This window comes from Schistocerca cancellata, chromosome 12 (assembly GCF_023864275.1).
Source record: "Schistocerca cancellata isolate TAMUIC-IGC-003103 chromosome 12, iqSchCanc2.1, whole genome shotgun sequence".
Lineage (NCBI taxonomy): Eukaryota > Metazoa > Arthropoda > Insecta > Orthoptera > Acrididae > Schistocerca > Schistocerca cancellata.
Window position 1 is genome coordinate 44,100,272 of NC_064637.1, and position 25,974 is coordinate 44,126,245.

The following is a 25,974-nucleotide window of genomic DNA, read 5'->3' on the forward strand; positions in this document are numbered from 1 at the left end:
ACATGGAATGCTCTGTGTCCTCTGGTCCAACTGAACCAATCATTTATTGGAAATACAGTTACTTGGAGACTATTTGCACCCATTCACGGACTTCATGTTCTGAAACAACAATGGAAATTTGTGAATGATTATGCACCATGTCATTGGGCCACTGTATGTTGTAGAGAATTTGAGTAAATGGTTTGGTCAGCCAGACTGCCCGCATGAATCCCATCGAACATCTATGGGACATAGTCGAGAGGTCAGTTCGTGCACAAAATCCTGTACTGGCAGTTATAGAGGCACCGTGGTTTGATATTTTGGCAGGGGACTTCCAGTGACTCGTTGAGTCTATGCACCATCAAGCTGCTGCACTACTCTGGGCAAAAGAAGGTCCAACACAATATTAGGAGATATACCATGACTTGTGTCACCTAAGTGTATATTGAGGTACTAGTACCATTTGTTTAAGTAAAAGATAGAAGTAGCCATTCAGATGTGGTGATGGAGGTGGTGGTGGTAGCAGCAGCAGTAGTTTTATTTTCATTAACTGAATTTTCTGTTCGTGCTTGACAGAGCATGATAACAGTATTAAATGAGCAAAATTATATTTGATCACAAACTGGCTTTCAGCTTCTTTTGCCATCAGCAGGTGACAAATGTATGTTGCAAACACAGATAAAATGATGTGCCGCCCACATAGATATTACTTCTATGAAAGATAAAATGATACAAAAATGATGACATGTAGAGCACTTACGTACTAAAGTAATACTTTTTTTTTAATCACACAGGAATAGTTCTGTTAACTAAAAAGGGAAACACGGTTTTATACATGGAGATACATCTGACAACTGCTGAAAAATATAGTTGAATCCACAATTTTAATGTAGTTTTTGTAGTTAAGACTAAATTGAACAGGGTGGAAATGGAAACAGTGTTTGGTTATTTTGTACTAAGCTGGCATTCTGTGTTATGTGTTTATTGATATTTGAGTAGGGTCATCTTTCAGCTTTTCTTAACAGAATGTAAAACTTAAATTTCAATCATATTATGTAGAATAAGTTTTTCATTGGATTAAGAACAGCAGCAAGATGACCCTGCTGGAAATAATGGAAATCAACAAACTTATGACACTGAATTTGTGTCCTTCTTCCTTAAGCTATGTAATTTTTGACATTTTGTAAGTAGATTCATTCTTCCTTGAAGATACAGTTTTAGTAATAATTGCACTCCAGATTGAATTTTCAGCATGCAGTGGAGTGTTTGCTGTTTCGAGACCTCCTGGTAGATTAAAACTGTGTGCCAGACTGGGATTCGATTCCAGTTTTATTTAGTTATTTAAGGAAATAAAAGTGGGAGAGAGGTAATGATGGAAGTAAAGCTGTGAGGGAGGGTCACGAGTTGTTCTCTAGTAGCTCAGTTGGTAGAACACTCGGCTATGAAAGGCAAAGTTCACATGTTTGAGTTTTGGGCTGGCACATAGTTTTAACCTTACAGGAAGTTTCAGCAATTGCCTTCATTTTACACATTGTTTTGCAACTTCCTTGCATATTGTATTTTTAAATGTGTTTTCCAGGAAACTAGCAGAAGTGCTTGGCACATTGAATAGTGACTACAATGTAAATGACCAGCAGGATCCTTCAGAATTCATTCTCTGGCTGTTCAATGCATTTGAACCAGCACTGGAGAAATACGGACCCAGCTGGGCATCGGGTTTGATAACGGAGAATTTCAGATTTGAAATGGAGGAAAGGACCTGTTGTATGGGGTAAGATATACTTCACAACAGATAACTTTTTTTCAGTCATATGGGTTCTTTGCTTTACAGAAGTGAAGCATTTACGAACTCTTTGATTCTTTTATTTTGTAATTATTTGCCTTGATGAGGAGATTTGACACTTAGTTACTTGTAGAGGAAAAGATTGTTAGTTGTTAGTGTTGTGACTTGGCAAGACAGCCAAGCCACAATGATTGGTAGCCGAAAAGCATGCGTTAAGCCCACGCAGGCTGGCGTGAGGTCTGGAACAGGACAATGTAATTAATATAGCCAATAAGGTACGTTGCTGCTGGAATACTTAACTTTAATCCATAATTGGTGTACATCGGTCTGACGGTACAGGCATCACAAGATAAATAGCAATTGATAATGGCGCCTTGCTAGGTCGTAGCAAATGACGTAGCTGAAGGCTATGCTAACTATCGTCTCGGCAAATGAGAGCGTAATTTGTCAGTGAACCATCTCTAGCAAAGTCGGCTGTACAGCTGGGGCGAGTGCTAGGAAGTGTCTCTAGACCTGCCGTGTGGCGGCACTCGGTCTGCAATCACTGACAGTGGCGACACGCGGGTCCGTCGTATACTAGCGGACCGCGGCCGATTTAAAGGCTACCACCTAGCAAGTGTGGTGTATGGCGGTGACACCACAGTTAGTGTGTTCCATTGACTCTCCGTACTATGCGGAAAGTGACACTTACTTTATGTAATATATTATCTCAGTGATAATAATTATTTAAATCAAAAACTTCTTAATATAAAATACATTTATAATGAGCTAAAAAGTATAAAATAATTTCTCCTAGCCCCATACAGATTCTTGACAACATACATGTAGTTCTGAAAATTTGCGATTGCGAATTTTTAACAGCTATGAAAATACTTGTATGATTTATAATGAAAAATGAGGAGTACATGCAATAGATAATACTTGTAGTTCGGAAATAAAATATTAATGCACCAGTTATTTATTGCATGTGCCCCATGTTTTTGGTATAATCGTACAAGTATTTTAATGGCTATTAAAAATTCGTAGTCACAATTTTCAGAACTAAGTGTGTGAAGTTAAGAAGCTTTATGGAACTAAGAGACATTACTTTATGCTTTTTAGTTCATTTTTAAAATGTAGAGTGTTAAAAAGTTTTTGATTCAGATAATTCTTTTCTGCTCTTTAGTCTTGTGATTATAAAATTTTTCAATGGATTAGAAACATTTTGATGATGATATATAGAAGATATATGTTACATTGAAGGTTTATTTCATTGTCTTTATATGTGATCATATCTTAAATAGAACAGTGTTACACCTACCTGTTAATAAAATATCAATACACTTGTTATTTTCCTAAAAAATAAAAGAGAGAGAGAGAGAGAGAGAGAGAGAGAGAGAGAGAAACAAAGTGTCTCAATCACACATCAGACAAAAGAGGGAGTTAATATTCCATTGTCAGCCAGCTCTTAGCTGTGCAGAAAGTTTCAATCACCGGGAAGCAATGACAGCATAAATGGGACTTTCTTTTCATCGGTTGTGACAATGGATGAGACGTGGATGCCATTTTTCAATCCAGAAACAAAGTGCCAGTCAGCTCAATGGAAGCACACAGATTCACCGCCACCAAAAAAATTTCGGGTAACCGCCAGTGCTGAAAAAATGATGGTGTCCATGTTCTGGGACAGCGAGGGCGTAATCCTTACCCATTGCGTTCCAAAGGGCACTACGGTAACAGGTGCATCCTACGAAAATGTTTTGAAGAACAAATTCCTTCCTGCACTGCAACAAAAACGTCCGGGGAGGGCTGCGCGTGTGCTGTTTCACCAAGACAACGCACCCGCACATGGAGCTAACGTTACGCAACAGTTTCTTCGTGATAACAACTTTGAAGTGATTCCTCATGCTACCTACTCACCTGACCTGGCTCCTAGTGACTTTTGGCTTTTTCCAACAATGAAAGACACTCTCCGTGGCCGCACGTTCACCAGCCGTGCTGCTATTGCCTCAGCAATTTTCCAGTGGTCAAAACAGACTCCTAAAGAAGCCTTCACCGCTGCCATGGAATCATGGCGTCAGCGTTGTGAAAAATGTGTACGTCTGCAAGGCGATTATGTCGAGAAGTAACGCCAGTTTCATCGATTTCGGGTGAGTAGTTAATTAGAAAAAAATCGGAGGCCTTAGAACTTGAATGCACCTTGTATAGTCACAGCTTATCATGTGCTTTGGATTTTTCTCCATTTTATTTCATCTATGTTAATGTCATGTGCTGACTCATTCAACGGCCATGGAGATTTGCCCCTCAATTTGTTTCTGGGGAACTAGATGTATGGGGGGGGGGGGGGGGGGGAAGAAAGAAAGAAATGGTGGTGTGAGCATATATTGAAAGTGGTTGCACAGTGGTAAAATCCCAAGTGGGCAACGGAGTGCTGTATGCCCACACCTCATCACAGACATCAGAAACTTGGCTGCTGGCTAAAGCAGGACAGACAGTAATCTGTGGCAGATGTGATGACAAAGTACAGAGCTGGTTCAGGCACAAGTGTTTCAGAGCACACTGATCAGCACATGTTTTTGAATGCGGACCTCTACAGCAGTAGACCTCTGTGTGCTCCCGTGTTGACCCATTGACATTGTCAGTTATGATTCCAGTGGGCATGGAATTGTCATAATTGCTCCGTGGATCAGTGGAAACATCTGTGTCTACACCTACATACATATTCTGCAAGCCACCATATAGAATAATTATTTCCATTCCTGTTCTACTCACAAATAGAGCAAGGGAAGAAGATGTCTCTGTATGAGCCCCAATTTCTCTCATCTTATCTTTGTGGACCTTATGTAAAATGTACATTGGGAGCACTAGACTCACTCTGCAGTCGGCTTAGACGCTAGTTCTCTAAATTTTCATTGTATTGCCTTGCGAAAAGAGAGTTGTCTTGTTGTCTTGCCCCCAGGGATTCCCACCTGAGTTCACAAAGCATCTGTGTAATAATTGGATGCTTATCGAACCTACCGGTAACACAAATCGAGCACATGCCTCTCAGTTGTTTTGATGTCTTGCTGATGGAGATCCCAAACACTTGAGCAATACTCAAAATTGGGTCACAGTAGCATTCTATGCAGCGTCTCCAGTATAGGTGGGCTAAACTTTCCCAAAAATTTTCTCAAAAATACAAGCATTCACCTTCCCTACCACCAATCTGAAGTATTCATTCCATTTCATATTGCTTCACGACATTACGCCTAGATATTTAATAGATGTGACTGTGGCAAGCAACTCCCTAATAATGCTGTATTCAAGCATTACATTTGCATTAAGTTACATTTTTCTACATTTAGGGCCACCTGCCATTCACCTCTGCCTAAGCCATCTCATTTACTTCAACAATCGCTCAGTGATGATACCTTCCCATAAGCTACAGTTCCGTCAGCAGCAAAGAGGTGGAAGTTGTTTGTCACCCTGTCTGTCAGGTCATTTATATACACTACTGGCCATTAAAATTGCTACACCAAGAAGAAATGCAGATGATAAACGGGTATTCATTGGAGAAGTATATTATACTCGAACTGATATGTGATTACATTTTCACACAGTTTGGGTGCATAGATCCTAAGAAATCAGTACCCAGAACAACCACGTCTGGCCGTAATAACGGCCTTGATATGCCTGGGCATTGAGTCAAACAGAGCTTGGATGGCGTGTACAGGTACAGCTGCCCATGCAGCTTCAACACAATACCACAGTTCATCAAGAGTAGTGACGGCGTATTGTAATGAGCCAGTTTTCGGCCACCATTGACCAGATGTTTTCAATTGGTGAGAGATCTGGAGAATGTGCTGGCCAGGACAGCAGTCAAACATTTTCAGTATCCAGAAAGGCCCGTACAGGACCTGCAACATGCAGTCGTGTATTATCCTGGTGAAATGTAGGGTTTCGTAGGGATCGAATGAAGGGTAGAGCCACGGGTCGTATCACATCTGAAATGTAACGTCCACTGTTCAGAGAGCCGTCAATGCGAACAAGAGGTGACCGAGATATGTAACCAACGGCACCCCATACCATCACGCCGGGTGATACGCCAGTATGGCGATGACAAATACACGCATCCAATGTGCGTTCACTGCGATGTTGCCAAACGCGGATGCGACCATGATGATGCTGTAAACAGAACCTGGATTCAACAAAAAAAAAATGACGTTTTGCCATTCATGCACCCAGGTTCATCGTAGTGTACACCATCGCAGGCGCTCCTGTCTGTGATGAGTGTCAAGGGTAACCGCAGCCATGGTCTCCGAGCTGATAGTCCATGCTGCTGCAAACGTCGTCGAACTTTTCGTTCAGATAGTTGTTGTCTTGCAAACGTCGTCGAACTTTTCGTTCAGATAGTTGTTGTCTTGCAAACGTCCCCATCTGCTGACTCAGGTATCAAGACGTGGCTGCACGATCCATTATAGCCATGCGGATAAGATGCCTGTCATCTCAACTGTTAGTGATACGAGGCCGTTAGGATCCAGCACGGCATTCCGTATTACCCTCCTGAACCCACCGATTCCATATTCTGCTAACAGTCATTGGATCTCGACCACAAGAGCAGCAATGTCGCGATACGATAAACTGCAATTGTGATAGGCTACAATCCGACCTTTATTGAAGTCAGAAACATGATGGTACGCATTTCTCCTCCTTACACGAGGCATCACAACAATGTTTCACCAGGCAACGCTGGTCAACTGCTGTTTGTGTAGGAGAAATCGGTTGGAAACTTTCCTCATGTCAGCACGTTGTAAGTGTCGCCACTGGCGCCAACCTTGTGTGAATGCTCTGAAAAGCTAATCATTTGCATATCACAGCATCTTCTTCCTGTCGGTTAAATTTCGCTTCTGTAGCACTTCATCTTCGTGGTGTAGCAATTTTAAAGGCCAGTAGTGTATATAGAGAATAAGTTCGGTCCTACCACACTTCCCTGAGGCACTTCGGATGATGTCCTTTTCTCTCTTACACGTGCTGCCAAGGAAAATGTACTGAATTCCGTTACCTAAAAAGTTTTTGAGCCACTCGTGTATCTGGGAACCTATTCCGTATGCTGAGACATTTGTCAACAGTCTGCAATGGGGCGCCATGTCAAACACTTTGTTTAAATCTAGGAATATGGAATCTGCCTGTTGCCCTCCATCCATGATTTGTAGGATATCATGTGAAAAGGACGATCTGAGTTTCACACTAGCGATGATTTCTAAATGTGTGCTGATTAGTGGACAGAAGCTACTCCGTCTCAAGGAAATTTGTTACATTCGAACTCTGAATGTGCTCAAGAATTCTGCAGCAAACCATTGTTAAAAGTACTGAAAAAATAAGTGCCTTCTTCAACCATAGAGGAAATAGATATGCTGCTTCTTACAGAGAAATAGAATACAGAAAGAATATGAAGAGAACACCCGAGCTGTACGACACACAGTGGACGACCTGGATTAAGATTTCAGCGAATGTGCAAGAAACTGGAAGGAACTGTAAATACTGTGCAGAGGCTGAGAAGCAAGTCTGCAATGACTGGAGTGAATGAAATAAATTTTGTGGCAGCTGTTGCTCCTCAGCGACATGTTGGCTCCAGAGAAACCTCGAGTCCTTAGGAATAACTTAACTGAACTTTTTTGAACTTTCCACACAAACGTGTTCCATCCATACTGTGTGTCACTTCACTAGCACTTTTGCTTCTGTGGGCATGTATACATACATGTCCTGCTACAACAGTCTCCTGTGTTGTGGACGTGTATACGTGCACCAATGTTTTCCTACAGTGCTATGGATGTCTGAATGTGTCCTGAATTGCTGAACTCTCACTGCTGCGGACGAGCTACTTCCGTATCTCAGTGAATAAAAAGGTTTAAAGTATTTATGATACAATATTGTGCCTCATTGTGTGCTAGCATTTGCAAAAGCTCCGTTTCAGTATCTTGAATCGTTTATGAGATATGGCGATTGTTATGACCAAGTGATTTGCGATGCGCAATGACCTGAAGGGCGTCTTGTGTGTGACCATCTATCAGATATAAAACCTGGTAGCTTGAGAATGAAATGAGATATCTTTCTGCTCTAAGTTTTTAAAAAGTTTCAACATCTTATCTACATTTCATTCACTCGAGTGTACTAACTAAAATCAACCAAATGCAAAGTTTACACAGTGACTTTTTACCACTGCAAAATCTTCAAAATTTTGTGTAGTCTTTTACTTAATTTTATGCAGCACAATAACTATGTCATATAATGAAAAGAAGTTCAGTCCTTTATCAAGCAAAGATGTCATACTGTAAGATATGCAAAAATCAAATTTTTTTGCCTAACAGTTTTTGTACAAATGGATGATAAGTATTTCATAGCAGCGGGCCTATCTGCAGAGACAGAACTGAGCATTTCATGCGTGGCTGTCCATTGGATATAAAACCCTATAACTCGAGAACAAAATGAGATACTGTTCTACTCTCAATTGTAAATAAAATTTCAATATAAGATCTGTATTTCATTCCCTGAAATGGGTGAGCTAAAATCAACCACATGCAAACTTTATGCTGTGCCTTTTTACCTCTGCGAACTCTTTAGAATTTCGTGCATTGTTTCACTTAATGTCATGCAGTGCAGTAAGAATGACAGATAATGAAAAGTAATTCTGTTCTTTGTCAGGTGAAAATATCAGACAATATTATGAAAAGGGTAGTTGCTACTCACCACATAAGACGAGATGGTGAGTCGCAGATAGGCACAACAAAAAGACTATCACAAAATAAGCTTTCAACCAACTCCCATTTGGGAGGACGATGGTTCAAACCCGTGTCCGGCCATTCTGATTTAGGTTTTCCATGATTTCCCAAGCTCGCTTCAGGAAAATGCCAGGATGGTTCCTTTAAAAGGTCACGGCAACCACCCTTACCTAATCCTATGGGACCGATGACCTCGCCGTTTGGTCCCAGCCCCCGAACCGACCAACCAACACACACATGATCGCGGTCTCTGGTAGCTGAAGCCAGAGGGTCTGGCTGGTGGTCTGGCTTCAGCTGCCAGAGACTGCAGTTATATATATATGTGTGTGTGTGTGTGTGTGTGTGTGTGTGTGTGTTGCCTATTTTTGACAAAGGCCTTGTTGGTTGAAAGCTTATTGAGTGACAATCTTTTTGTTGTGCCTATCTGCAACTCAGCATCTTGGCTTATGTGGTCAGTAGCAACTATCCTTTTCATAATATAGTTACATTCCATCCTTGATTTTCCTTTGTTTGAAGCTATCAGACAGTTGTTGTTGTTGTTGTTGTTGTTGTTGTTGTGGTCTTCAGTCCTGAGACTGGTTTGATGCAGCTCTCCATGCTATCCTATCTTGTGCAAGCTTCTTCATCTCCCAGTACCTACTGCAACCTATATCCTTCTGAATCTGCTAAGTGTTCATATCTTGGTCTCCCTCTACAATTTTTACCCTCCACGCTGCCCTCCAATGCTAAATTTGTGATCCCTTGATGCCTCAGAACATGTCCTACCAACTGGTCTCTTCTTCTTGTCAAGTTGTGCCACAAACTCCTCTTCTCACCAACTCTATCCAATACCTCCTCATTAGTTATGTGATCTACCCATCTAATCGTCAGCATTCTTCTGTAGCACCACATTTCGAAAGCTTGTATTCTCTTCTTGTACAAACTATTTATCGCCCATGTTTCACTTCCATACATGGCTACACTCCATACAAATACTTTCAGAAACGACTTCCTTACAGTTAAATCTATACTCGATGTTAACAAATTTCTCTTCTTCAGAAACGCTTTCCTTGCCATTGCCAGTCTACATTTTATATCCTCTCTACTTCGACCATCATCAGTTATTTTACTCCCCAAATAGCAAAACTCCTTTACTACTTTAAGTGTCTCATTTTCTAATCTAATTCCCTCAGCATCACCCGACTTAATTCGACTACATTCCATTATCCTCGTTTTGCTTTTGTTGATGATCGTCTTATATCCTCCTCTCAATTCATTGTCCAGTCCGTTCAACTGCTCTTCCAACTTCTTTGCTGTCTGACATAATTACTATGTCATCGGCGAACCTCAAAGTTTTCATTTCTTCTCCATGGATTTTAATACCTACTCCAAATTTTTCTTTTGTTTCCTTTACTGCTTTTTCAATATACAGATTGAATAACATTGGGGATAGACTACAACCCTGTCTCACTCCCTTCCTAACATCTGCTTCCCGTTCATGCCCCAGTAAGATAAACAAAAATCAGTTTTTTTTCACCTAATAGTTTTTGAAAAATCAGATGAGTATTTCATATTGGCTGGAACCCCATCTCTCAGCACAGGCACAAGCATTTGGCGAGCAGTTCAGCCATAATAAAAGCCGCCCTCAGTGCGGTAGGCAGAGCAGTAGCGAAATGGCTAACCAGACTGATTGCAGAAGATGCATAGCATTCTGTTGCTCCGTTGTGATGTGATGTCAGGACAATAGCCATTATTTTCAGAGAGTTCTCTTTATCGATAAAGCTACCTTTAAAAATTGTGAAAATCTAAACGTAAGAGGTTTGCATTATTGGGCTGCTGAAAACCCATTTTGAATGAGGCTGACTGACCATCAGAAGCAGTGGAATTTGAACTTTTATTGCGAGATTATTGGAGACTACGTAATAGAACATTACTGCATTGAAGAAATGTTAAATTGTGGAAATTTTGCACAATTTCTTACCAAGGTGCTACCAACTCTTACTGAGGAAGCACAACTTGAAATGTATCAAGGTGTATACAATCTGGGACAACCGGGAAGTCCAGGAAAAATGCAGGAATTTTTACATCCAGGACAAACATTGGAAAAACCCAGGATTTTTTAGAATGATGGGAATTTTTCATTCCTTTCATTCCCAGTTAAATTTTTGTAATTTTGGGTGGTAAGAATTGATACTCAAACAAAGAATTTTCCTTTAGCTCACTATGCAGAATAATACTGCTGCAATAAAACACAAACGAGAGAATAATACCAAAATAAAATTTCAGTTGCGAAGAAAATGCACCATTTGCAACAACAAAACACAGTGCACACACAAGCGTCTGCTGACAGCAAAATGTGACAAGAACCTTAGCATGAAGACAGTGCAATACTTTGTAACAGCAGACTGCTTTTGATGAGTATGTTGTCACAACTGTTTACCTTTACAGCAGGTTGCAGAAAAATATTGCGAGTGATGGTTTGATGAGAAGCCTTACTTTCAAAGTAAATTTCCTTTTATGCAAGATGAATTATGTTACATGTGGCAGTTTGTGACAAATTTGTTAAATCGTGGAGCATTTTATTCAAAACTCAGCTCTTTGAAATCCAGCCACTTAGAAAAATTTTGACCATTACTTAAAATTTTACAGCTACATTCATATTTTATATGTCTTAAAAAGTAACGCATGCTAAAAATGACCAATATTATACGTGAAAGCTTAGCTTTTCTTGTAACTATACTGTATGTAAATTAATTTAAAGAATTAACTTTTGCTATTTGTGTGTTCATGCTGCTTAGAACTCATGTTGCTGTTGGCTGACTACATCACATGTCTTATGCTCTGAGTATCTGCAGCACATCACGCAGCACAACCTCGATTTCAGTGCTTCGGAAACTATTGTGCCATATTTGATGAAATTCATATTTATACTTTTGTAATAAAAAATATGCAGTGTACATGTTGTTGCATGTCAAAGATCTTATCAAATTTATTTATTTATTTTTATTTTTTTATTATTTATTTATTTATTTATTTTTTGCTAGGTTTCATTTCCAAAAACGCAGGAAGTTCAACACCAGTGTGTAAAACTTTTACCATTCAAAGGGTTGATAAGTTTTACAGCATTGAGGGAAAGTATATCTTCACATAACATGGAGAAAATGTACTTTCACCTGTGGTACAGTGTATTTTCATCCATAGTATAGTGTATTTTCACCCAGAAGGAAAGTAAATTTGTAACCAATAAATATGGGAAAAATCCAGGAATTATTTATTTGCTGTCCATATATACACCCTGTTTGTAGATGTATATGGTACCAGCACATAGGATGCTCAGTAGGACGTGACATGATTACGAGTCCATTGTTGAGGGTCTCATACATTAGAAATCGAGGCACTGCAGTTTTGTCTCTACGGTCCTGGCTTGCTTCCTTCCCACTGTAGCCTCCGTGAGTAACGAGTTTGAGAATGGTGTCACTGCTGTCACTTTGTACCCATTGACTCATTCTCTCTTACTAAAGTGTGCAGGATTTTAAAGCTGTAATGTAGCATGAGAGTCAAATGCACAATCTTGCTGTTGTACTTTACCCCTCTGATAGAGGAAAGAAAGATCGACTCTCTGGATTTGATGGCCTTTAATGATGCTGTGTTTTGTGAGACTGTGGAGGTTGTAAGATGAAAGTTAACTGATGCAATATATACAACTATAAATTTGCTCCATAAAAAGAAGAGTGATGTTTTGAGAAAATTTGATGCTATAGTCGACACTTCAGACTGAAAACATACAAATATTGCTAAGTGCAAACAAATAATAAGTTTACAACAATTTTCAATTTTTTTTATTAAAAACAAAATAGTATTCACCACTAATGGACAGGTCAATTTATTGGTATATGCAGGGTCCATTCGAAAAATATCTGGAAAAGTTGTATAAAAAATACAAAACTTTGACAAAGTTGGAATGTCTGTATTATGTTTTGGTGATATCCTGGAACTGTTAAGAGGTGGGGCTTGTGATGTATCGTGCATCTGCAGTGATCATTTTTCGTGCATTTTACCATCACTGTAGATTATAAATTTTACCTTCTTGCACTTCGAAGTAGTTGTAGAAATACCATGGTCCATCTTGCTTGAGACTCCTTTCCCTCAATAGTTATGTTCGTGTGAGCCTGTAGAGTTATTTAAAATACCAGCTACTGCTGAATGATTTCAGACTCTACTTCTTTGCCATACATGCATTCATTTTACATTACAAACAAATACCTTGCATTTATACAGTTGGCTATACTTCAAGTTATAAGACATTTACCTTGTACAATTTCTCTCATATATTGTGGCTATCGACCAACAACTGACACTTCTTAAAGATGTCAACAACCAAGTTTCCAACTCTCTGGGGTCTGTGGATCGGAATGTATCTCCTAGGCGGGACATAACGGACAGGGAATTATCGCTTGTTGCAGCAAGTGCCACGACACGGACAAACGGTGGTAGATGATGCAAAGCTCGGGCACTGGACACTCGCAGCACTCCTACCACATGAGGTGTGCTCGGCTTGGGACTCAGTGTTAAATGTGCTATAGGATCATACAAGGTGGAGCAGAGGGAATGTGTTTTTTTAAACTGGTAGTACTGGACAGAGTGAGTAGATAAGAGTGAAGTAATGGTATTTGGAAGAGAGAAAGGAATCAATGGAAATATTACCTTGAATGGAGAACCCCTCAGAGTGGTAGAAAGTTTCAGTTATTTAGGGAGTGAAATATCTAGGGATGGAAGAATAACTAACGAAATTAATAGGAGGTTACAGAAGGGAGGCAATTTTTACCAAACAATAGAACCTGATTTGGAATAATGAAGTTTCAGAAAGAGCAAAACTCCTGATGTATAAGAATTATTACTTCCCTATTGTCACCTATGGTGGAGAAACATGGACAATAAAAGAAAGGGACTGGAGCAGACTGCAAGCAGGGGAAATGATATTTCTCAGAGCAGTTAAGGGAAAAACAAGAATGGACAGAGAACAAGAATGGACAGAGTAAGGAATGTAGAGATTAGAAAGGACCTCAAACAAGAAAGTATGAGAGAAGAAATTGAAAGAAAGAGATTAAGATGGTATGGGCATGTTAAGAGGATGCATGGGCAGAGACTCCCCAAAATTATGGCAGAACTAAAGATGGATGGGAAACGACCTAGAGGGCGCCCAAGAACACGGTGGAAAATGGGAGTGAGAATATCTGTGGAAAGGAGAGGTGTGACCTGGCAGCAAGTGGAGGAAGAAAAGTGGTGGGAGGACCGAGGCAAATGGAGAGGACTCGTCAGCACCCAGACCCGGCAGTAGCTGGAGCGGGATTCGGATATAGATAGATAGATAGATAGTACTGGACAACGAGTGGGGGTACTGACCTAGAGCAACCATTAGCAGACAGCCCAGACAGTGCAGTTTCAGTTGCTATGTACCTTCGGAGGGTAGTGCATTGTTTATATATGTGTTCAGGGAAGGGGGAAGAAGGTTGCAGCATCCGATTTATTACGGCAATGTACGGGAGGTCAAATGGTCAGACAGAACAGCAAATTAGGTAAAATAAGTGAATATATTTAAGTGTACGGTATACAAGGGGCAGAAGTTACCAGGTTTAGGCCAGTCTAGGAGGTTGAACTACTAATTGAAATGGTCAACGGAAGGAGAGGCGGTTCATTTTAATTGATGTCAGTGGCCTGTCATGGGGTGCAGAGCCAGAGGCTCTGCCTGCCAAAAAGATGTCTGTTCTGCTGAGAGAGTGAAGCAACTGCATTCTGCACTGCAGAATCCTCCATTGTTCGCACACGTGAACTGTGTCCCGTGCGTGCTATTGTCTAAAGCCAATGGCGTGAATTTGCTAGTAGTTTCAGCAGGGGGCTTACGGTGTCTTTTCAGCAGCTTTAACTGGACAGAACTGCCTCATGCAAGTTGTGTCACCCAGGCACAGCAGAAGTTGTTCTGGGAGAAAACTTGCAAAGATTTGACTGGGCCTTTGAAATAAATATTTTAAACTAATTCCCTGAAATACTTTTTGACTGCTGCCAACTTGTAGATTTGTTTATGATTGAGCAGTTCTTTAAAAACAATGATTATGTGGTCACGGTTCAATGCCATTTCTGTGAAAAGTTTAATATCGGATGTTTAGAAATGCTGGATCTGTGATACAGTTCAAACTCTGGAACATGTAGACAGAGTGAGAAGCAGTTCTTGTTAGTCTGATATTATCCACTAGGTGACAGGCTTTACTGCTGGAGATGTCACGTCTTATGCTTCATCAGATCTCACATCGTGATCTCAAATTTCACCCGTGCAAAATAATGATTGTCCAGCAACTAAGTGAAACAGATTTTGTGCAGCACAGAGAATTTTGTGGCATAATGGATGCTATTTTTGGAGATGCAGATGTCCCAGTGTTTGAGTGATGAAACCAATTTTCATGTAGTTGGTTACATTAATGTATGGAAGTGCTGGTACTAGGCATCAAACCCACATGAACTACACCAAAAGCCTCTCCACAGCTCAAAGTAAGAGTGCGGTGCAGTATCTCCGAGACCGGGAGTGTCGGTCCTTACCTTTTTGAAGAGCGAGGAACCTCAGTTACTGTGTCATCAGTGTGCTGTGTCAAAACGTGTAACAACTTTCTTCATCCAGAACTTGAAAGGCGTCCAGTGAACATGAGAGAAATTTGGTTCCAACAGGATAGTGCCACAACTCACACGGCAAGAGCATCCGTATAAGTGGTTTGACAGATGTTCCCAGGACGTTTCATTTCACTGTTTGGTGAAGTTCCTTGGTCGATGTGTGACTTCTTTTTGTTGGGCTACTTGAAATCGAGGGTGCTGCACAAGTGATGACCTCAAGATTTCATTAGCCAGGAAATTGAAGCTGGGCTGAAAGAAATGTTGCAGAGAGCCTTGCATAAGTTTCAGGAGAGGATCCAAATTTGTTTCCAGCAAGGACATAATCTCAGCAACATTATTTTCTGGACCTAAGTAAGGTATTCAGATTTCAAAAATGCATTAAAGTACTATTAATGAATGCTAGATTTTTTCAGATATTCACTAGTGAAAATGTGTTTCCTCTGCTCCACACTGTATTTTCTTTAGAAGGCATGTATATGGTACTAAATCAAGAGCTTTAAAAAAATCCAGAAGCACCAAATCATCACAGTTTCCTCTCCATGTGGCTGAGGATATTATTTGTCAAGACTGAGAGTTAAGTTTTATATGATCAGTGTTTCCAGAATTTGTGCTGATTTTTAGTGAGGAATTTATTTTGTACCTGGTAGGTCGTTATGTGAAAGTTGAGTGGTGGTTCCATACATTTTGCAGTGTGTGTGTGTGTGTGAGAGAGAGAGAGAGAGAGAGAGAGAGACGCCCCCCCCCCCCCCCCCCGCCCCAACATAGTTACTTGACACTGTAAGAAGACAAGACAAAGATCAAATTGCAGCATTGGCTTAAGCAACAAATAAACCTGTATATTTAATAATAGGAAAATGACTTCATGCGTTTTTATTTGTTTGCAGTTGTCTGAATTATGATGTAAAAATCAGCTCTTTCCTGATTTTAATGCTCGATATCTCTGTTGGGACGTCAAAAATACGGACCATTATCGAAGCATTAGATGCGTATGCTTCCACCAAAACAATCAAGAGGACATGCTCTCATTGTGGAGAAGATAAATCACTTGTGAAGACAGCATTTAAATCAGTTCCGAGGTAATTGGCAGATTTTAGTTTTAAGATATTCTTGAAGTTTAATTAAAAGAATAAGAAATGGTGTCTGTTGCACATTTCACATGATACTGAGTACTACGTTTACTAACTGATACTTTTTTCTTATAGTTGTCGAATTAATTAATTAATCAGTTGTGATCTAAAGAACACTAGTTTGCTATGCATTATCTGCAGTGAATGCCAAACTATTCACAAATATCTTGATTTTGTGTCTAAGTGTTCTGTCTCTGGGACACAATGTAATGACTACTAAAGTTGCATTTGTATAGTGAAGTGAGAACTTTTAACAGTTTTCAGGAAGGCACCTAATCTTTGTATCTATATTTTGCCGGGAACCTTGTAATCACATTTGAGGAGAGTAGGAGACGGACATGTTAATGTAGTTTACCCATATTCATTCCTGAAGAAGTTGATGCATGCACTTCAGAGATGAATTATTGGATAGGTGCAGAAGTTTGTAGCATTTTTCCAGAAGTTTATTAAATACAACAGGTAACCATAACAGAGACTTTGGTCATTAATAATATACTCTCCATCACTATTTACAACAGTCTACCAATGCTGGGGTAACTTTTTGATTATGTAACTCTAGAAATCGTGTGGTTTTGAGGTGAAGAACTCATCGAGCCACGTTCGGAGCATATTTTCATCTGGGAAGGAAGTTCTTTGAAGGGTGTTTGAGAAGAGTGCAGAAAAGGTGGAAATCTGAGGGCACATGGTCAGATGAATAAGGTGGGTGCTGAATGGCTTTCCAACCTAACTCCCCTTAGTGTATTTTACCGGACTAGCAGAATGCGGGCAGGCATTATCACGGAGTAGCATCACTTCGTGCAGCCTTCCGTATGGGGGGGAAGGGGAGGGGGAGACATGGGAAATAGTGCAGTCTTTTTCATAATGCAGAAACGAAGCAATATATCTGACGTCCAAAAGGGGACGATTGTTCGCTTTTGGGCCAAGTGCGGAAGCATTTCCAAAACATTTGTAAACTCCAGAATGAGATTTTCACTCTGCAGCGGAGTGTGCGCTGATATGAAACTTCCTGGCAGATTAAAACTGTGTGCCCGACCGAGACTTGAACTCGGGACCTTTGCCTTTCGCGGGCGAGTGCTCTACCATCTGAGCTACCGAAGCACGACTCACGCCGGTACTCACAGCTTTTCTGAGCACTTGCCTGCGAAAGGCAAAGGTCACGAGTTCGAGTCTCGGTCGGGCACACAGTTTTAATCTGCCAGGAAGTTTCATTTGTAAACTGTTCACAGGCCACCATGGTTAAAGTATACTGTGCATGGCAAACTGGCAGTTTCCAAAAACTGGCGCAAATACCAGGATGATTCCTTCAAAAGGGCATGGCACATTTCCTTCCTCAGCCTTCCCCAGTCCGAGCTTGTGCTCCATTTCTAATTACCTAGTCGACGGGACATTAAACTCTAAGCTCCTCCTCAGGAAGACACGTGCTAATGACTAATCTCTTGTTTAATATATAGTCAACACACAATAAAATTCGATTAAAATTTGATTGTCAGAATACTGATTTAGTAGATATTGGCATTGAATCAAAATTTAAGATGATTCCATCTAGTTGAGAGTTCAACAACTACTACAGGACAGAAGTGTGTGTTATTCGTATAACATGTACGGACCAAAGTCTCGCATGTGACAATCCTGGAAGGAAAGAAGATTAAACTGCGAATTAAAAGTCAAGAGTATGAAACTAATTGTAAAGAATGTTGCCACAAGAAGCAGATTGATATGACAATAGATCCCTATCATTATGAAGTAATTTAAAAGAATAATATACAATACTATTTAAATGAAAATAAATAAGTAAAGCCAAACTCAGCAGTTGTAATTTTGAATGGCAGTACTAATAATAAGTACGCAATGGAAGGAACTGTACCGAGTTAAAACATCAGGTGACGATACGTAGAAGATCGAGAAGTGTGTCTTAAACCACATTTAAAGAATAATTATACAGTTTATTGGATACATATAATTCATTTGCAAGTTTAATTCAGAGTAAATCTTGCTTTGGCAACATATTCAACATAACGTTGCTAAGCAAATTATTCGACAGATGCTTATCATTCAAAATTAAAAAGATATGCACAACAAAGACCATTCACAAACAAAGTGGTCTCAACTGAAGATATATCAAGATATATCCAGTGGCAACTAAGGTAAACTTGTGTGTGAATTGTGAAAGTAGCACAAGTTTTTCTTAGTTGCTACTGCATATAACTTTATATATTTTCATGAAAGCACGCACAAGTAAATCATTCACCAATGATGCTTTGAAGTAGCGGAATGAAGCAGAGCAGCTGGCATGTCGAGCACAGCATCACAGGCTGTCCATGCTGTTGCACTTTGCTGCATCACCAAGAGATGGCACTAGCAGGATGCAGCAGTGGCCGTAGCAGCAGCCGTGGTCGCTGATGGGTGCAACAAATCTTCTTTTAAATGAAGTTTGACTTTATGCTGATACAGATAAGGGAGCACGAGAAAGACTTCTTCAGTCAATTATTATGACACAGCATGTTGCAATCATTTGCCTTAAGGGATCATAACAGTAGTCAGACAGTTACCAGTTATGTACATACATTAATATACTGATTTATTTATTACTGTTTAACACAGAAATAGGTAGATTTCAGACTTCAAATGTGGCTTTCATAGACACTAGTATGACCACGTGAGGGTTTTGTGCAGACTATCTTAGCGCAATTTGCACTTATGGATGGTAGATTCACATGGATAGATAATGGATTCTTGCAACATGAAAACAAATTAATGTAAATCATTATAGGTTTGGAAGTTTAGAGACCATATTCAGTTACATGGATGTTAAATTTGACTACATTGAAACTGAACTAGTTCTAAAACTCGAAATGATCTTTTTACTCAGCTTCACCAAAACACACTACTATGTATGCTTGTTCATTTATATACAGGATGTTTCAAAAAGAACTTTAAAACTTTAAAAATTCATATAAATTTACTGAAAGAAGATATAGAGCTGGGTGTAGTGTTATTTTGTAGGAAAACACACCAAGGTTTTTTACCTTAAACTAAAGATTTTGTATGTGGCTTCCATTGGTTATCCTGCACACATGCCATTGGAAGTCAGTTTCTTCCCAAACTCACTCTAGCATTGCAGGTGTCACTTGCTCAGTGGCAGCATAAATTCTTGCTCTAAGTTCAGGTAGAGAACCCGGCACAGGAAGTGTAGTGTTGGCAGAAGAGCCAACACTGTGTTGCAAGAGGAGGCCAAAATGCACGCGTCAACTCACGCAGGTGGCGCTAGGTCTGAAACAGGATACGTAATGAATGCTATAAAGAAAAGTACGTAGCTGCTGGAATACTTAACTTTAATCCATCATTTGTATACAGCATTCTTGATGATACAAGTGAGGCTCTCTCTAGAAATGGTTAATGGCGCCTTGCTAGGCCGTAGCCATGGACTTAGCTGAAGGCTATTCTAACTATCTCTCGGCAAATGAGAGAAAGGCTTCGTCAGTGTAGTCGCTAGCAAAGTCGTCGTACAACTGGGGCGAGTCCTAGTACGTCTCTCTAGACCTGCCGTGTGGTGGCGCTCGGTCTGCAATTACTGACAGTGGCGACACGCGGGTCCGACATGTACTAATGGACCGCGGCCGATTTAAAGCTATCACCTAGCAAGTGTGGTGTCTGGCAGTGACACCACAGGAAGTACAAAAACAATATCCTTGACCTATAAAAACTTGAGTGGTGTCAGGTCTGCGGACTGTGGGGGCCATGCAGTTGGCATATCACGGCCAATCAGTTGGCCTGTAAAGCGGTCACTGAGAAACTCTGGATGTCAGCCAGGTAGTGGTATGGTGCACCATATTGCCTGAAGTAAACATTTCGTTCTTGGTCATCCTCATCACTCTGTGGTTTCAAAAATTGTTGTAACATATCCAGGTACGCTATCCTGTTGATGGTTCTCTCACAGAAAAAAAGGGACCGTACACTTTGTTCTTGGTCAATGCACAAAAAACACTCAGTTTAGGGCTATAATGAACGTTGTAATTTTGATGTGTACTTTCAGTGCCACAAATTCTACAGTTATGTGTGGTGTAAACCTTGCAACTTAAGCAAAAAGTTGACTCATCAGAAAAGATGATTTTGTCCAAGAAGTGTTCATCCTCATGTAATCGATTTAAAATATATGCGCAGAAGTTCTGGCAGGCAATTTTATCAGTGTCTTTTATTGCTTGTACGATTGTCAGTCTATACGGTTTCAAATGCAAACGGTGTCTCAACAAACGTCAAACAGTTATATTTGGGATCTGCAGTTCACGAGATGCACACTGGGTCAGTTTCGTATCGCTGTTGATAGAACGTCATCTCATTTGCTCAACAATGTCTTCAGAATTGCTTGGACAACCTGATGATTTCCCATGTCTTATGGAGCACCCTGTTTCCACAAAACATTTAGACCACTCATAAATTATAGGCCTACTAGGAGGATCTTTAGCATACTGGGTACGGAAATTACACTGAACTGTTGTCGCCAACTTTGATTCTTCAAACCAAAACACAGCTAGCACACTCGGGCCCAGTGAAGACAGCCATCTTAAACACAACTGCTGCTGGCACTCCTTACAGTGCATTTCAGCATTAGTGAACTATGCAAGACAAAACGTGATGTATTTCCCTACAAATTGATACTACAGTCACCTATTTAGGTACTTTGAATTAATTTATATGAATTTTCAAAGTTGTAAAGTCCTTTTAGAAACACCGTGTATAAAGCTAGTACAGGATTTTCCCATTAATCAGATGGTTTCTGTTATCGAAATTCTTGCCAACAAAATACCGGAAAATCTCTCACCTGCCACCCCCCCCCCCCCCCCATATAAATGAACAACTGTCAGACTACTTAACCATATTTAATAAATAATATATTAATGTGAAAACATCTTTATTTATTTACATTAAAAGTGTTGGACTGTTGTCCAGTATATCTTTTTCTTTACGATTATTCATTACGCTAGTGTATATTACATTTTGTGTCTTTTTGAATCAACATAACACTCTGTGTTGTACATACAAGAATATATCCCTATGTAAGTCTGTTTACTATAAGTTCATTTTGACCAGGTAATTAATAAAACAAATAAAACAGATAGAATCGAACAATGGAAAACACAGGATGAAATAACAACAATATTATGAAAGGGATAGATTGCTACTCACTATATAGAGATAACATTGTCACAAACAGCCACAATAAAAAGACTGCTACACATATGAGCTTTCAGCCAAAAAGGGTTCTTCTAAAGTAGAAAACACACACACACACACCTTCAAACAAGTGCAACTCACACACACAATCACATTTCTAGCCTCTGAGACTGTACTGTCTCCAGCAACTGTGCCTGAAGGGAGAATCAACCTGTAGGTAATGGGGAGGCTGAGGCACGGAGGTGGAAGAATAACGAGGTAGTAGTTGGGGCCAGTAAAGTGCTGCTTGTGTGAGAATACAGGGACGAGAGGGTAGGGCAGTTGGGTGCGGTCAGAAAGTTAGACAGAGGCTGGGAGGGAGCAGGGAGAGCTGTAATGGAGAGAAAGAGGAAGCGGAAAAAGGAGCCTGTGGGTGTATTTTTGGAATAGGAGGCTGTGTGGTGCTGAGTGGGAACAGGGAAGGGAATAGGTGGGTGAATGACAGGGACTAATGGAGGATGCGGCCAGGGGATTATGGAAGTGTAGGATATACTGCAGGGAGACTTCCCACCTACAAAGTTCAGAAAAGCTGGTGTTGGCAGAAAGGAACAGGCTGTGAAGCTATCATTGAAGAATGCTGTGTTGGGCAGCATAACTGAGTGGTCCAGCCGGCTGGGGTGGCCAAGCGGTTCTAGGCACTACAGTCTGGAACCGCAAGACCGCTACGGTCGCAGGTTCTAATCCTGCCTCGGGCCTGGACATGTGTGATGTCCTTAGGTTAGTTAGGTTTAAGTAGTTGTAAGTTCTAGGGGACTGATGGCCTCAGAAGTTGAGTCCCATAGTGCTCAGAGCCATTTGAACCATTTGAGTGCTCCAGTTGTCCGTTGGCGCCAGTGTGTTGGTGGCCAATCGTGCAGACAGACAGCTTAGAGGCTGTCGTGCCCACGTAGAGTGCAGCACAGTGGTAGCAGCTTTGTAAAACATGTGACTGCTTTCACAGGTAGTCCTGCCTTTGATGGTATACGTGATGCTTGTGACCAGACTGGAGTAGGTGGCAGTGGGAGGATATGTGGGACAGGTCTTGCATCTAGGTCTGTTGCAGGGATATGAAACAAGAGGCAAGGGGTTGGTAGCGGGGGTGGAGTAGGGGTGGACAAGGATAATGCATAGGTTCACTGGGCAGTGGTATACTCCCTAACAACACTCCACTAAATCCAGGACCAAAATGACCCCAGAGCACTGTTGTTAACCTTTCCACCAAAATCCTCCAACCACAGAAGTTTCACTTGTATTCAAATGCCTCACCTTCAGCCCTGTGCCCAAATTTTAACTGTGTTCTACCTCTAGATCTCCATCATCGTGGCATACCGTAGATCACACTTAAGTGCCTGGCAGAAGGTTCATCGAACCACCTTCGTGATAAATTTTCTATTATTCCAATCTCGATCAGCGCACGGAAAAAAAGAGCACCTATATCTTTCCTTGCGAGGTCTGATTTCTTTTATTTTATTATGATGACTGTTTCTCCCTGTGTGGGTCAGCATTAACGAAATATTTTTGTATTTGGAGGAGGAAGTTGGTGATTGAAATTTCATGAGATTCCACCATATCAAAAAGTGCCTTTGCTTTAATGATGTCCACCCCAAATCCTTCAGCATGTCAATGACACTGTATCCCATATTTCACGATAATACAAAACATGCCTCTCTTCTTTGAACCTTCTCGATCTATTAATCCTATCTGATAAGGATCCCACACAGTGCAGCAGTACTCCAAAAGAGGACGGACAAGCGTAATGCAGACAATCTCACTAACGGTTCTGTTGCATGTTCTAAGTGTTCTGCCAATAAAATGCAGTCTTTGGTTTGTCTCACCCACAACATTTTCTGTGTGTTCTTTCCAGTTTAAGTTGTTCGTAATTGTAATTTCTAGGTTTTTAGTTGAATTTAAAGCCTTACATCTGACTGATGTATTGTGGAATTGAAGTTTAACGGATTCCTTTTAGCACTCATGTGAATGACCTCACACTTTTTATTATTTAGGGTCAGTTGCCAATTTTTATAATACTGGTATCTTTTCTAAATTGTTTTGCAATTTGTTTTGATCTTCTGATCACTTTACTAGATGATAAACGAAAGCATCTTCTGCAGATAGCCTAAGATGGCTGCTCAGATTGTCTCTAAAATTGTTTATATAGACAAGGAACAACAGAGACCCTATAACACTACCTTGGAGAACACCCGAAATTGCTTCGGTTTTACTCGATGACCTTCAGTCAGTTACTATGAACTGCGACTTCCCTGACAGGAAGTCACGAATCCAATCACGTAACTGAGATGATATTCCATAAGCATGCAATTTCATTGCAAGCCACTTGTGTGGTACAGTGTCAAAAGCCTTCTGAAAGTCTAGAAATATAGAAACAATTAGAAATCCCTTGTCAGTAGCACTCAACGCTTTGTGTGAGTAAAGAGCTAGTTGTGTTTCACAGAACGATGTTTCCTGAATACATGTCGACTGTGTGTCAGTAGACCGTTCTCATCAGGGTAAGTCATACTGTTCGAACACAAATATGCTCTAAAATCCCACTGCATATTGACGTTAATGATATGGGCCCTGTAATTTAGTGGGTTATTCCTACAGTCTCTCTTGAATATTGATGTGACTTGTGCAACTTTCCAGTCTCTGGGTACGGAGTTGTCAAAGATTACTCTCCTTCTCCCAATCCCTGCAGTGGAAACACTTCTTTGTCACCAATCCTCCCAACGAAAACCGACACTAAATCCTGCTTCTCCCTGTTCGTACCACCATCTGACAGTGATCCTGCTCCCTCCCATGAAACCATCCGCTGGTCTCCTTCCAGGAATTCCTTACCTCCAACTTGGCCTCGCCATTCTTCCCCAGGTCCCCTGCTAAGAACACTAACCTTTCAGCAGAAGAAAGAATAGCCATACATAACCTCAAAACAGATCCACACCTAATCGTTCTACTTGCAGACAAAGGTTCCACCTCTGTTGTAAAGACTGTCGCAGTGACTACCTGGTGGAAAGCCTCTGCATATTATCTGACTACTACACCTATAAACTCTGCAAGAGTGATCCCATCCCAGAAGCCCTGCACAACCTCCAGGTCCTGCTTAAAGCCGTAGGCTCTTCCCAGAACATCTCCCCTGAATCCATTTTTCCTCCTAATCCCTCTGACACCCCATCACCCACCTTATACACGCTCCTCAAAATCGATCAACTCATCAATCCTGGACTGAAACCTTCATCACAGTTTATTAATTTTTCTGGCTGCTTTATTTCGGTTACCTCCTTAATTATGATGTCTGGGAAACTTGGCATTTGCGCTGCTGTACTGGTCTAATTTTATTTCATTGAGCTTCACAATGATTTGCGGAGTGTGTTGCACTGGAAGAAGGCCACTGGATCAGTTGTCAAAATATTGTGCCTAAAATGGAATCAGCAACATGTGTGAACACACAGAATCGCACCGTTTATCAAATCTTAGAGGTTTAAATGTAGAAAGGAGGAATAACTGCTCTCGATATAATGCCACTCCTAGCATCAATATTCTTGTTTCTTCCATACATTTACCACAGATACATGAAAACTACAAATCGAAATAGATGACAGAGGGACAGAATTAAAATCGCTCAAAAGAGGAAAGGCCACTGGACCGGATGAGATACCAGTTAGATTTTACACAGAGTACGTGAAGGAACTTGCTCCCCTTCTTGCAGCAGTGTACCGTAGGTCTCTAGAAGAGCATAGCATTCCAAAAGATTGGAAAAGGGTACAGGTCATGCCCGTTTTCAAGAAGGCACGTCGAACAGATGTGCAGAACTATAGACCTATATCTCTAACGTCGATCAGTTGTAGAATTTTGGAACACCTATTATGTTAGAGTATAGTGACTTTTCTGGAGACTAGAAATCTACTCTGTAGGAATCAGCATGGGTTTCTAAAAAGACGATCGTGTGAAACCCAGCTCGCGCTATTCGTCCACGAGACTCAGAGGGCCATAGACACAGGTTCCCAGGTAGATGCCGTGTTTCTTGACTTCTGCAAGGTGTTTGATACAGTTCCCCACAGTTGTTTAATGAACAAAGTAAGAGCATATGGAATGTCAGACCAATTGTGTGACTGGATTGAAGAGTTCCTAGATAACAGAACGCAGCATGTCATTCTCAATGGAGAGAAGTCTTCCGAAGTAAGAGTGATTTCAGGTGTGCCACAGGGGAGTGTTGTAGGACTGTTGCTATTCACAGTATATATAAATGACCTTGTGGATAACATCAGAAGTTCACTGAGGCTTTTTGTGGATGATGCTATAGTATATCGAGAGGTTGTAACAATGGAAAATTGTATTGAAATGCAGGAGGATCTGCAATGAATTGACGCATGGTGCAGGGAATGGCAATTGAATCTGAATGTAGACAAGTGTAATGTGCTGTGAATACATAGAAAGAAAGATCCTTTATCATTTAGCTACAATATAGCAGGTCAGCAAGTGGAAGCAGTTAATTCCATAAATTATCTGGGAGTAGGCATTAGGAGTG

The 25,974-nt window shown here is 40.6% G+C and overlaps 1 protein-coding gene across 2 annotated transcripts in view; it reads left to right on the plus strand.

Annotated features, from left to right (window-relative positions):
* LOC126109669 (uncharacterized) overlaps positions 1-25,974 on the plus strand; it is a 359,871-nt gene that overhangs the window by 271,103 nt on the left and 62,794 nt on the right. For both annotated transcript variants that reach the window (XM_049914720.1, XM_049914719.1), the window contains 2 exons: positions 1,559-1,750; positions 16,020-16,211. In XM_049914720.1, coding sequence (XP_049770677.1) covers positions 1,559-1,750; positions 16,020-16,211 — 384 coding nt within the window. The remainder of the gene's footprint in view (positions 1-1,558; positions 1,751-16,019; positions 16,212-25,974) is intronic.